We start from the raw sequence: 14,446 nt of genomic DNA, 5'->3' as shown, positions 1-14,446 counted from the left end.
TGCGTGGGTTTCCTCCAGGAGACTGTCTGTGAGGAGTGTGGTGTGTTCTCCCTGTGTCTGCGTGGGTTTCCTCCAGGAGACTGTCTGTGAGGAGTGTGGTGTGTTCTCCCTGTGTCTGTGTGGGTTTCCTCCGGGTGACTGTCTGTGAGGAGTGTGGTGTGTTCTCCCTGTGTCTGTGTGGGTTTCCTCCGGGTGACTGTCTGTGAGGAGTGTGGTGCGTTCTCCCTGTGTCTGCGTGGGTTTCCTCCGGGTGACTGTCTGTGAGGAGTTGCGCCTTGTGCTGAATGATTCCAGGTAGGCCCTGAACTACCCGCGACCCTGAACTGGATAAGCGGTGATATAATGAATAATGAATAAATTAATTATTTTTACCGTTCACAAAATCTGTACTTCGGGATAAATGTTAGATTCCAACACTTTGATTTCCCTCTATCAAATTATCAGAGTGCTTTTTAAAGCGTACATCATTTATATTACTGGGCTAATTCCTCTTTAAAGGGTATGAGTGTAAATTTTTCCTTGGCAACTTTGTCATAAAGGTCTGTGTACTATTAACATTGTTAATAAGGTCTGAAGGCAGCTTTAAGCTGCATTACCGAATGTTCTAAGCACATGCCTGTATCCATTCCACTGCCCCTGACTCACTCTACACCCTGCATTATCCTTTTACACAGCTGGATAATTTCTCAGTTAATTTAAGTGTCTAACTCAAGGTTAAAAACATGCTTCCTTTCTATTCTGTCTAAACTCACTGTTCACATTCAGCTTACTCCCTCTGCTCCTTCTTGCTGCAATCAGTCAGGTTCCTTACAAGAACTTTGAACAGAACCATTGTAGACTAGTGTCTCATCTTGAAGTTTCTTAAATAATTTACTATTGGATCATATTGTATTTATTGAGAAAATGCACCGATATGTCCTAGGACACCGCAACCCTAATTAGGGCCTACCCTAAAAAGATAGGCCCTAATTGCTTTCCTGATAGGATCATGCAGTCTTTACTCAGTGATGTAGCCAGAAAATCAAGGAATGCAGCCACGTGTATTTGTTTTTCATTAGAATATGTTTTTTTAAGAGAAAGGCTTGCTGAACTATGGCGTGCACCGCTTTATGCATGGAGGGTCTTGAAAATCAAATTGAGGTGTAAAATTAAAATGTTATCTGCTGTGATGGAGACTTGGATTTTATGCACGTGTTTTGTTTTTGTTAGGCATATCTTCTTTCCTTTCCTCATAATGAGAAAATGATTTCTTCCACGGATTGCTGGTTATGGAAATGATTGTATTGTTTTTGTGAAAGGGAGAGCGCTAGCGTTAAGAAAAATCTCCTCTTTGTCTTATTATTGAGCTTTGATTCTGTGCAGATTCAGCTACCAATTGTGTTCTCCTTACTTCATCTAATTTCTTTCTCTTTTTTTTGTTTGACTTCCCCCTCTCCCATACCCCCATCTCACTTGAAAGGCTGCAGGTCCATCAGTTCTAATTGGCTGTGCTCATGCAGGCCCCTGCAACTGACTTCATTCCGTTGTTCGTCTCTGTGGTCCTGCTCTGCGGGCTGACTTTGCCAATAATGCTACAGCTCTCCAGTAGGCACTGTTAAGTTAATCTTGAATAGAAGTCGTCAGAATATAGGGCAAAACAGCAGGTTTAAAATTTCTTCATTTTTCTTTCTTTTTATTTTAATGAGCCCCTACTTTAATTTGATGTAATTTAAGAACACGTGTAAAGTGCAGGAATGGTGCTTTACTTCCATGTATTAATCTGGTTAGCTGAGTTAGTCTGAGGTAAAAAGTAAGTCATTTTTTATGTACTTTTTGATATGCCAGATATATATATATATATATATATATATATATATAATGTATGTATGTATGTTTAAGCACAGCTTTCCTCTAAGGCCTGCTCTGAAATACTGCCATGCTTATGGTGGTCATTTACATTGCTGCATGGCAACGGATTTGAACCAATACCCCATTCCGCTGGCTGCATTCCTCTCTTTTAACCCAAACACAATGCTACTGGGCTTGTGTTTTTCCCCACCCATCTTCAGAGTGTGACATCACCAGTCAGTGAGCTCGCACAGTGCCCTCTCCCTGTGGCTCTCTTAAAAGCACATGAATAAACTCTAGCCTTGTTCTTAGACACAAAACAGAAATTTGACACAACACACACCCCATAATTTTTTAATACCACCTTTGTTTTGAGATACGAAGTATACATTATTACCGCACAACACCGGTTTCCTCCCACAGTTCCAAAAACACACGTTGGTAGGTGGATTGGTGACATTGGTGTGTGTCTATGTTGCCCTGTGAAGGACTGGCGCCCCCTCCAGGGTATATTCCCGCCTTGCACCCAATGATTCCAGGTAGGCTCTGGACCCACCATGACCCTGAACTACAGACAATGAATGAATGAATGATGTAATTGCTTTTACCAAAGGTGTAGACAGAATTATATGCTTTAAAGTTAGCTGACTGTCAAGAGCTACAGGATGTTGAATGTTATCTATGTGATGTAATACTCTGGCTACCTAAGTTTGATAATATAATTGGAAATACTCTGGGGTGTCACCAACCTGGTCCCCATTGCTTTCCCATTATCACATGCTGTGTCACATAAGCACACACCGACCCAAAGCATGAGCTCCATCAACCCGTTCTGAACCTTTTCCCATTAAATCTTGATACCCTTTAAAGTACTCCTCTTGATTTTGTCAACACCCTCCCCTGGCCTCTCTCTAACTGCCAAGCTCGTCATTCCTGACACGGATAATCTTCACTTGGGGATTATGAAGCTATCCCGCAGTCATCACTTTTTTCTAGCTTAGCTCCTATTAGCCAGTACCCTGTGGCTTAGCGGTTCCAGCTTTGTATCTCAGTTCAAAAGGAACATCGCAGATTTGCTCGATGGTTCAGCAGTAAGTCGGTTAAACTGGCACGCTGATCGTCGGAAGCACCAGCACCATGGTTCAAAGCCCAATCAGTATTACGCGCCTAACTGTTGCCAACAGCGTTTCGGTAATACCTTTCTCTAAGGAAATAAACGTCGAGCTGAGCCGTACAATCCTTCAGAGGATGGTTCCTCCTGCCCTCACAGCTCACTGCAGGGTCAAAATCAGTGGAAAATGGAAAATGTTTATTTTGCACATCCAGGAAGGGTGTGTTTGTACTTTACATGTGCTGAAAAATTGATCAAACTCTTGTAAAGATGAATGACATTGTCTCTCCTCTACATGGATTTATTGACCTAGTTGCTGAAGAGGTGGTTCACTTAAAACAACCAACACTCGTCCATTTTGTGACTCTTTATCTAGAATTTCAACCCTAAAAGTTTCCCTTACAGTTTCCCCTTTAGCTTCTTAATATTGCTATCTATATTTTGGATTTTCCAGAGCACTTGGAAAATGTGGAAGGCACAAAACAGTTCTCTTTCCACGTTCACTCAGTCTGTGCTACCCGGCCTGCTTGTTATGATAAGCGTCGGGAACTCAAAGTTTGTTTGCCGGTCTTTCCCCATGCCCTTGCTGCCTGGAGGCTGCTTTGTTGAATTAGGAGTGAGAATGTTATCTCTGAAATGGTGGAAAGAAGCTGATTGCTGTCCTCATTGGTGGCATGGAGCACGTTTCCTGAGTTTAATAGGTGCCATGGAAACCCGATCAGCGCAATAATTGTTTTTGCAGCCCTGGAAAATTAAGAAGACAACATTTAGAATGCTTTGATTGACTTGGTGGTTGCAGTCTTTCGCTTGCGTGATATTACTGGTTGATCAAATGGCCTTGTTAGCCTAGTGGGTAAAGACAAAACCACCAAGTGTAGAGAGTGCTGGGAAATGGGCAGGTAGACAGGCGATGAGGCAGTCCCCTTGGCTTTCATCTTTCTGACATTTGTCTCCATTCTGCAGTGGTGCAGAAAACAAAGTGATGCAACATTTTTGTAATTATATTTGGAAGGAATTTGCTATCAATTATTAGATTGCCCTTGAGAAAACTTCAGAAAACTCATTTTCTTTTTCCACACTGATAACTCAGTGTCCTTAGAACATATTTATTAGAATTAATAGGCCTTAAAGGTTCATGAGATTATATTTCAGTGAGTAAATAAGATTACATATTATTGCATCAAAACCTTTTTTAAGTTGGTGCTACTGGCTCCTGAAAAATCTTACCTGAAATGTTTAGTTAATGTGCCCAAGAACACAAACTTGTCTGTCACATGAGAGTTTTCCCTCGACTAGGTTTCAGACTTTTCTAATAGACTTCTCGACGCTTCCAGTTTTATCAGACTAACAACGGCACCAAAACAATTCTGAAAACTCTTTACATGTGAATGCACGGTGTTATACTTTATGGATGCTGATTTTTAAAGACATAAAACCATTATTAATAACATGTCAATGTACAGTGGAACCTCTACTAACGAATGCCTATACTACGAACTTTGCAAGATACGAACTGGGAATATGAATATTTTTTGCCTCCACCAACGAACCATGACTCTAGAAACGAACCCGAGCCTCCGCCGAGCCGGCGGCTGGAAATGGCCACTGACCCCAATAGGCGAGTCTCCCAGCGCGCCCAGACTTGAGTGAGCTTTTAAGATTAGCAAATTGTAGCTTTAGCAATTTAGCATTAGTGTAAATAGCAGACATAGAAATTCGTGCTAAGTTAAGCCGTATCTACGCTTCGTCTCCCCACATTCACCGCCTACTCTCCGTTATTCCACCCACCCCCACCTCCCGTCATACAGCCAGTGCCTGTGTTACTCCTCCAGCCAGTCGTCACGTCTTCAAGGTAGCGATGTGTAACCACTTAACACTTTATTTCTTTTTTATTACTGTTTCCACTGTATTTCTTTTTTATTTTTAGTAACGCTACATGTATTTTTTTTACTAATTTGAGAGTGTTGTAAACATATATTTTTTTTTAAATTCTATTAGTCCATTGCTGTTTAGTGATTCGTGTATGTGATGTATGTAAGTCTGTAAGTTACTGAGACCTTGAATTTCCCCTGGGGATCAATAAAGTATCTATCTATCTATCTATCTATATATCAGTGCAAAAAGGGTGACTTTTGGGGTGGGGGCTGGAACGCGTTAATGGCTTTTCCATTATTTTAAATGTGGAAAATTGACTTGACAAACGAACTTTTTCACTTACGAACCGGGTCACGGAACGGATCAAGTTCATAGGTAGAGGGTCCACTGTATTATCAGGGATGTCTGAGGCATTAGTGTAGACGTAATTATAAACAGAGCATACAAACCCAAAGAATTATTCGTATTTGTCGCTATGGAAATGTGTAGGAATTTAAATAAAAGTGCCCTAACTAGGGTTTCCTTTATCGGTAAAAAAAGTTTCTTTAAGGATCACAAAGTTTGGACAGACAAGCCACACTGCCTATTTAAATGCAGGGGAAATGTAACATTATGAAATAAATGCATTTTGGTTTTAGTAATTACTACCTCTTCCCCTCAGGCTGCTATGGAGTTGATGGTGAGAGTGACTCGATCATGAGTTCGGCCTCTGAGAACTCCACTGAGCCATGGTTCTGCGACGCCTGCAAAAATGGAGTAACTCCCAGTTGTGAACTCTGCCCCAATCAGGATGGTATTTTCAAAGAGACAGACGCTGGAAGGTGAACTTTCAACCACATTTTTACTATCCTTTTCAACAGCAGCCATTACTTTGTTTGTTGTTTGTTGTTTTTGTGGAACAGTTTTAACTTTCTGGATTTTGTCATGCTCAGCAACATGGGGAAAAAAAAGCCAAACAGTTTCTCATTCATTAACATGAGGCTGAGCATTCTCAGGGAAAGGGGGGGAGCGAAGGTGAGAGAGGGGTAATGACGGAGGTAGAGTTGGGCCTGAGAGGGAGAGAGAAGGAGGGGTGAGAAGAGAGTTGTGTGGAGCGTGGAGACTCAAGCCACGTTATCGCTGATAGTGCTCCTCAGCTTGCCTGCACCCGAATTTGCTACTTCAGTAGAGCATGAAAAACACAGCAAATTAAAGTGTGCAGCGCGTGCTCGCCAGAGATGGATATCTTTATATTGGACTTTGGATTCCCGTCCCACAAGTCTGCATTTGAAATTTTGTCACAAGAAACGGTCAAGTTAGGGCTTGTTTGAGCCATCAAGAGAGGATTTGTGTTCTCTGGAAGTGGTGAAGGAGGTTTATTAGTCTTCCTCGATACAGGGTGGTTTAACTGTGGTATAATATAGTGGCAGCTTTGTCTTTTGTTCACTATACATTTGTAAATTAATGCATTAGTAGGGTGATGCATTAAGTTGAATGGGATTATGATTGATTCTCAGCCTGTGGAGTTATAAATGCATCACGTTATTGATCCTTTCACTAACTTTGCATTCTTTTGGAAGGTGGGTGCATGTTGTGTGCGCACTGTACGTTCCAGGGGTCGCATTCGGTGACATCGACAAACTGCGGCCAGTAACCCTCACAGAGATGAACTACACCAAGTATGGCGCTAAGGTAAATTTGAGCATGATCAGTTTGAACATGGGCTTGAATATACAGGGTGGGCATTTTTTATGGATACACCTTAGTAAAATGGGAATGGTTGGTGATATTAACTTCCTGTTTGTGGCACATTATTATATGGGAGGGGGAAAACTTTTCAAGATGGGTGGTGACCATGGCGGCCATTTTGAAGACAGCCATTTTGGATCCAACTTTTGGTTTTTCAATGGGAAGAGGGTCATGTGACACATCAAACTTATTGGGAATTTCACAAGAAAAACAATGGCGTGTTTGTTTTTAACGCAACTTTATTCTTTCACAAGTTATTTACTTAAAGTTTCTGACCACCCTGTACAAACCCCATTTTCAGAAACTGAGAATTCCCTGTCTGCAACAGATTCCAGAAAATTTGGGACAACCTGTTATATCATGTTCCTCTTAATTACACTTCTTAACCGTTATGGAACTGACTATTAAAATTGTTGCAGTCAATCATCATTTTTGTCTGATTATTTTTCTCTTGATTCACCATGGGTGACATGGCACATGCCCACTGTGTGAAGCTTGTGCAGAATGAATCATTCAGATATCTTTTTGTGTAGTACTGCTGTATGGCTTTCTCCTTGCATCATAGTGTTTAGGCTTCATTTCTTGATGCAGCAGCAGATTGTGTTAAATGATAATGGTTTTCTGAAGCAGCCTTTCTGAAATATAGCCCATGTTTCTAAGATTTTTCACACTAACGTGATGGTTTGGTGAAAACTACATTTTTTGCAGTCTGATATTGAGAAATTCTCTCACAATACGTATTAAGCCACGACACCTCTGTGCTTCCAGAAACTGAGCCTTTGGTCTGTAGTCAAGATAAAATATTATATGAGGATATATGTTTCATATTTCCTGCACTGTGATTCTGGTACCTTGTAAGTGCAAGGTATTTTTGACATTTTTCTTTAAGTACATTATGAGCATTTAATTCCAGATGACAGTGCTTTTCTTCTTGAGTTGGAACATCACAGTACCTACAGGTCTTATGGCTGTAATTCATGTATTTTACTTTTTAGAATGGATTAGGCTTCCAACAGAACAGAGTAGTATATGCGCAAGTGCTCTTAATCAACCCTTTTTGTTCATCAACCTATAAACCTTTTCTAACTGTACCTTTCCTGGCTGCTTCAAGACCATTCCATATATTGCTCCTAAGAATTTCTGCCTTTCAGTGGAGGCATTTTGACATTTACTTTACCTGAGAGTAAGTTTTGGGGTCAGTAAGCCAGAAGAGGCTCCTTATACTCTGAAGCAAATTACTTTTAAAAGCACTTCAAAGTCTTCCTTTAATGGTTTGTTCTTTACATTTGAAAGAAAATTGCTCCTGAAAAGACTATTATTATTTTAATTTTGAGCTCCTGTAATTGACATATTTTCAGGTTTCTGAAACGGTGACCTTCTCGTTCTCCAGGTACTGACAGGGTCAAATAGGCTTTTAGAGTCTGGTTGGCCACCTTATCTGTAATGGAGAGTTGTGCAATAAAAATGAATGTGGTCATTTTATAATGACGTTCTAAGCATTTTCACATTCAGTCTCTAATATACACACCATCTAGCAGAAATTCTTGATTAACTTTGATAAAATTAGACGTCATCTAACTTAATTAACATAATGGACTTCGTGAGTGTCATTTTGAAGTGTTTGACCATAAAAGATTTTTGAGGCAATTTAAATGATGAATGCTTTTTTTTTTTTTTTTTTTTTTTTTTTTTTTTTAATGGAGTCTCCTGGCTTTTTTGAAGACATGACAGTTTGCGATACGTTCCTAATTGAAGCAATGCATTTTGCAGGAGTGCAGTCTGTGTGAGGACACCCGTTTTGCCCGGACTGGGGTGTGTATCAGCTGTGACGCAGGCATGTGCCGCTCCTTTTTCCATGTGACGTGTGCTCAGCGGGAGGGGCTTCTGTCTGAGGCTGCTGCAGAAGAGGTATCCATATATGTACACACACACTTACTGGGATAAGTATTATGAAACTTATATTTGATGTTATGTATCAGTATTTCTTGCCATCACACCAACTTTTTATTTATTTATTTTTTGCTCTTGAAATAAGACATCTTTGCTCTCATGGCTGTAGGAATGAGAGGTCAGTTTGTTGCAGTGTGTAACAAGCTGAAGTCTGGCTGAATGTATGATGTAGTAAATTAATCTACATTATTTTGCAGTTCTAAATAGCAAGACACATACCAATGATGAACAATATTAGCTTTTTTAATCATTTTTGAGGCAGCCGTGTGTGTGTGTGTGTGTGTGTGTGTGTGTGTTTGTATTTGTGAATAGGAAGTGAATTAGATGTAGTAAAAGGCCTCTATGTCCATGTGAATCTAGTCGTAAATTTGAGACTGAGTTTGGAGGAGTTTTGGCCCAAGCTCTAAAGTGGAAATTTCTTTATCTATCTGTGGATGTGCTTGTCTGACTTCTTGATCTAATCTATCACCCTTTTTCTTTTGATCCTTCATGGAGCTATATCCTCTTCTCATAAAACCCATGTGCGGGAGCAGTGTTTGCTGTCCATCTGTGTGTGTGTGTGTCTGTGTGCGTGCGTGCACAGTGTAATAAAGCAGCCCTAAGCTGCTCTGAGTCCTTCATCATTTCAGAGGCTCTCCTCATGCAGGCGTGTTCACGCTCTGCTGCTGCCACCCAGGCACTCAGGCATGCTGGGATAAATCACACACCAGCACAGGGATACAGGAGGCATTAAGATTTACGCCTGCCAACAGCCATCACCAAGAGTGGGCATGATATTGCCAAATTAAAGATGTACTGTAATGATGATCAAATATGTCACCAAAAGCAGCTGCTGTATACGGAATTGAAGGTAATTTGTTTCAGCTACGTTGGAAAAGAAAGGCGTTTTTCCAGTTCATGCACTGCCCTGAGTCTTTGTTTTTTTAGAAAATATTATAATGTATTCCTCCTCTTCTTTTATGCTATTGTTATTATTACTACAATTGCTAATGTTGTTATTACTGTGGCTTTTAAATCTTGAAGGATCTATAGTCTAGATTTTTCTTGTGTTTAATTTTTTTAGGGTCATTTTTATATAACCATTTTCCAGCCGTTCCTTTATTGACTGATGTACGTAAATACATTTGTATGATTGGGGGCTCTGTATTTTGCCACATTGAAAAAGCAGCTTGGGCTTCAAAGATTGCAGCTACTACTGCTATATATTCTTATTTTTTCCTTAGCATGGATTAAAATAGACCTTTTTATTAATGCTTATTTTATTAATGTTTAAAAGGGAATATTGGGTATTTGCACTACATTTTCATTGAACTCATACTCCTATTTTGGTTATGTTGTAATGGTTGTTTAATAGTGTCAAATACAAATAAGAATTGAGGGTCTGATACCATACAACCATATTTGCATGTACACTAACGTAAGCTGTTTTTGTCATTAGACAAATGTTTGTCCCTTTTCATTACTACATATTAACTGTCCTCCTTATCACCCGCCTGGGGATCAGGCCGTCCAAATATAACAAGGTGGCTAAATCTCACGGTGCTGGGCCACAGTCACAGCCCATCAAGTTCATAGCTGAAATATGTAGCTCGTTTCCGAGAGGCCTGTGGTATAAAGGTGACGTTCTGTGCTGATAAACACTTGGGAAAAGTGCCTACTCGCCACAATCCACTTAATCCAGTCAGCTGTGCAAAGGGCCTCGTATCAACAGGTAAGCGGACTGATAGCATCCACCGAGACACCTTAAGCCTAAACGATTCCGTGGGCACCGGGAGTTGGAAAATGGCAGTGATTCCGGCAACCGCTACAGAGGTAGAAGGGGGAGGTGGGGGTCTGGGTCTGTGTGTGCATGCGTGTGTTGAATTCGGGGTTGCTGAGGAGAAAGTGTCTGCTGTCTTTAGACTCAGCAATGAAGCAGTTGTTACAGGTTCAGACTATTCAGACTGTGTCTCGCTGGAGGTCTGTTTCTGAGAAAAACAGAGCTGTAACTGCTTTCTGTTCCTGGAAGTCATGCCCAGTTTTGCTCTCACTCCCTACCCCAGGCTCCCATGCCTGCTCTCTGTAAAATGCTGTCGAGTCTTTAAAAAAAAAAAAAATGTACAGACCTGTTGTTGAGGCGTATTTGTCACAGTTATCTGTGCGCGCACAGGCTCCAGTCTGGAGCTCAGAACATCATTACCAACAACCACCAAAATGGGTGAGGCTGCCGCAGAGCAGATATGCCTATCTCCACCAATAATGAAACCATACATTAGAATTATCACACACACCAGGATTGGAAGACGCAGAGTGAAATCTGGAGAAATGGTGATGTTGGAGACACATCTAGAAATGTGAGAGTGTACATAATACTTCAAAGCGCAGAGATTGGGATTTGGAATCCACAAAGCTGCTTTACATGGTTCTCTACGCCCTTCACATCAGCCTGGGGATGTAATTGGAGTTTAAGCTTGCTGAAGCCTAATTTACTCTTTGCCTAGAGTGTACAGGTTATGGCTGAATATAGGAATTGTATTTGCTCTTCGGTTTTTGTTCAGTACCCCAGTGTACGGGTAACTGACGACAGCTTGACCTGTGGAAATGATCGCATTAAGCACGGTCTGGTCTATCAGGATGTCGTTAAAGTGGTTCGATATTTCTTGCTGATATAAAGTAGTTGTTTTGTTGTTGTTGTTTTTTTAAGGTAATCCTCATTCATAGCATGGATAGCTAAATGTGAAATTGTGCTGCTTATGTAGAAAAACATTCCCCCAGTTTTACTGTAGTTGAAGAGGTGTGGAAACAGCAATATTATTTTCTATCCAAAAATCGCCACTTGAGTATTGGGGAAATTGCAAATGGTGGAATGTTGGCGAATTAAAGAATATAGGTGTTCTCTCTGAGCTTTTTGTCTGACTGTGCCCTGCATGTACCCGTCTGCCAGGGATGGGTATGAAAGGAAAAAAAAAGAAAACAATTTCTTATGCCAGATTCTTACTTTGAAAATATCCTAAAGAGGTCTCTCAGGCATAAGGCGGCGTATTCATAACCATTTCATGCAATAACTTTCTGTGAGGGAGCCTTTAGAAGCATTAAATGCTTTAGACGTCTCACATTTCACATCAAAGCACTCTCACTGACTTTGTTTGCAGTTATAATTGAAATGGTTGGAATTCTTCTTTAGTATCTCAGTTAGTAGGCAGCTAGGAACAAGGCAGCAAAGCTAATCTCATTCATTTATAAATTCACTGTGTAAGCCGCATACACACTTTGCTTGTGCCAGCACAAAGTGACCTTTAGTCCATGCTGCTGTAATTGTACTTGCAAACCAAGCTTTGTACCATTATCACACATGTAGAAATCAGTACCCCGTCTCGACGTGACCATGCCTGTCTTTCTCTCCAGGACATTGCAGACCCCTTCTTTGCCTACTGCAAGCAGCATGCTGACCGCTTTGACAGGAAGTGGAAGAGGAAAAACTACCTGGCCTTGCAGTCTTACTGCAAAGTGTCTCTGCACGAGAGAGAAAAGCAGCTCACTCCTGAAGCCCAGGTCTGAACTAACACCATGGAGCGGCCAAGTCTCATAGAAGTCCCTCACCTTATACTGGTTCAAAGCATTGAATGTCTTTAATACTTCTACCACTGAGTGTCTATAGGTTCAGACACTACAGTCAGTGAAGAAAAATGGCTGAAATCTTCTTTTATGGTTCCTGGAGCAAACTGTGTGCTGTTGCTGTTGTAGTGAAACCTTGCATCTTCTAGTTTTGAAATGGTTCATAGGATGAGTATTTTTCATTAGCTATTGTTTTTCAGTCTTAGAGCGCTTTAGCAGTGATGTATGTATGTGAGGTTAATTTTTATTTCTTTATTTTCTTCTTCTTCTCTCCTGTAACCCCAGGCTAGGATCACCACGCGTTTGCAGCAGTACCGGGCAAAGGCGGAGCTCTCTCGGAACACGCGGCCACAGGCATGGGTGCCACGTGAGAAGTTGCCCCGCCCACTCACCTCCAGTGCCTCAGCCATCCGGAAGCTGATGCGCAAAGCTGAGCTCATGGGCATCAGCACGGACATCTTCCCTGTGGACACGTCCGACACTAGCGCCAGCATAGACGGCCGCCGCAAGCACAAGCAACCTGCCCTCACTGCGGACTTTGTCAACTACTACCTGGGTATGAAACGGTCACAAAGGAATTTGTGGAACTGAAAAAAAGCACATACTGACCTCAACTACAATGCCAGTGGTGCCAGTCCTGTTTAGTTTAGCCAGCCCTGTTTAGTTATGCATCAACCAAAACTAGGGGCGGGACTTTAATTTTGATTAATTAATTATGGCGAAAATAACTAAATAAAAAAATTTAACGCATTTTAATTGCACTTTGCACCATGGAAAGATTCTCAGTGCATGAGTTCCAGGCATACAAATTATAACAACTTACAATGTGATGAACATGATGGAGATGACGGAAGAGACTACGCTGGTGGATGGGAAATTTAAATACAAGAAACCTCCAGATGGAAGTACAAACAAAAATGTTGTTATTTGCACTTAATGCAGGAAGGAGTTTGCTTATCACAGGAGCACTTCCACCATTTGTTACCACCTGAACGCAAAACCTGTTGGGGCTAGCGCAGGTCAGTAATGTTAACAGTACAGTGATCCCTCGTTTTTCGTGGGGGATGCGTTTCAAGATCACCCGCGAAAAACGAATTTCTGTGAAGTAGAGGAAATATATTTTTTTATGTATTTAATGAGTGTTTGGACTTTTAATCCCCTCCCTGTTACTGTTAACAACCCACACTTTGCATTAAACAGTCATTCTGTAACGTGTTTCAGCTGGAACTACATGTGATATCCTACCAGTTACTTTAATAGAGTAATTCCTAAGCTGTGATTTAGCGTAAGTAAATTTCACTCAGATGTGGACATGAACAATACATGTACTGTATGTAAGAAATACTTGTAAATGATATATTTTGTCACCTACAGGCCTAGTCTAATACATGTAAATGATAAAAAAGCACCCTTGAAAAAACCCGCAAAGTAGCGAATCCGCGAAAGATGAACCGCAAAGTAGCGAGGGATTACAGTAACACAAACAGTGTCGCCAGTCAACACTCGACCACATGTCGGGGTTCACATTCAGAAACAAAATTGATCAATTCACTGGTAGAAAATGAACAAGATTTTGAATTTAAGCTTATGTTCGTTGATTCATTCATCAACCAAACTTAAATCAATATTTCTCATGCTAAATATTGAAATATGATTTAAATGTGATTAATTAATTACAAAGCTTCTAATTAATTCAATTATTTTTTTTAATCAAGTCCCACCCCTAGCAAAAACACAATGTACACTGTTTATATTCACAAGACTATAGGTGATCAGCCAATGTGGTTAGACTTGCCTGATGTCGTTATGTTGCTTTTTACTGGTGATACACTGACAATGTTTCTAACAAACACCAGAAATCTATAGACTTTTTATTTGTGTAAATATATTCCTAGTACTTCTTAATGCATATTCAGGTCTTCATTAAAATCACATAGATTGTCAGTAAGGTATAGGACCTGTGAGACCTACTGAAACAATGTCACTGTGGCTGTATTGTTTCCTAAAGCACAATGACATACCTGCATGACCTTAAAAAAAACTGGATGTATTTGGACAGAATCCCTGAGGACAAATTTTAAAAAGGGGGGAAAAACAAAAATAGAATTAATTTGTTTTTGTCAAAGTTAGTGTTTGTTTAATACAGTCAGGTCCTGAAATAAAGACGCAAAATTTTGACTTTAGACATGGGCTGTTTTACTAGATTTGTGGTAAGCAGAGAATTGTACAATTATTATTCACCAACCCGTTGCTTTAAAGTAAATTTAGGTAGTATTTTTACCTTTAAATGACAACCTCAAAGTCATTGTTATCATCCACTGACCTGTAATATGGAGGTTTTCCATTAATTATTGGCACACA

At 40.5% G+C, this 14,446-nt stretch overlaps 1 protein-coding gene across 2 annotated transcripts in view; it reads left to right on the top strand.

Annotated features, from left to right (window-relative positions):
• Positions 1-14,446, top strand: part of phf14 (PHD finger protein 14) — an 81,152-nt gene that overhangs the window by 13,487 nt on the left and 53,219 nt on the right. For both annotated transcript variants that reach the window (XM_066674239.1, XM_066674240.1), the window contains exons 5-9: positions 5,475-5,634; positions 6,373-6,484; positions 8,312-8,449; positions 11,876-12,022; positions 12,371-12,641. In XM_066674239.1, the coding sequence (XP_066530336.1) occupies positions 5,475-5,634; positions 6,373-6,484; positions 8,312-8,449; positions 11,876-12,022; positions 12,371-12,641 (828 nt within the window). The remainder of the gene's footprint in view (positions 1-5,474; positions 5,635-6,372; positions 6,485-8,311; positions 8,450-11,875; positions 12,023-12,370; positions 12,642-14,446) is intronic.

The sequence above is a fragment of the Hoplias malabaricus genome, chromosome 6 (genome assembly GCF_029633855.1).
Source record: "Hoplias malabaricus isolate fHopMal1 chromosome 6, fHopMal1.hap1, whole genome shotgun sequence".
NCBI classification, from domain to species: domain Eukaryota; kingdom Metazoa; phylum Chordata; class Actinopteri; order Characiformes; family Erythrinidae; genus Hoplias; species Hoplias malabaricus.
This window is presented reverse-complemented; position numbering and strand designations above follow the sequence as displayed.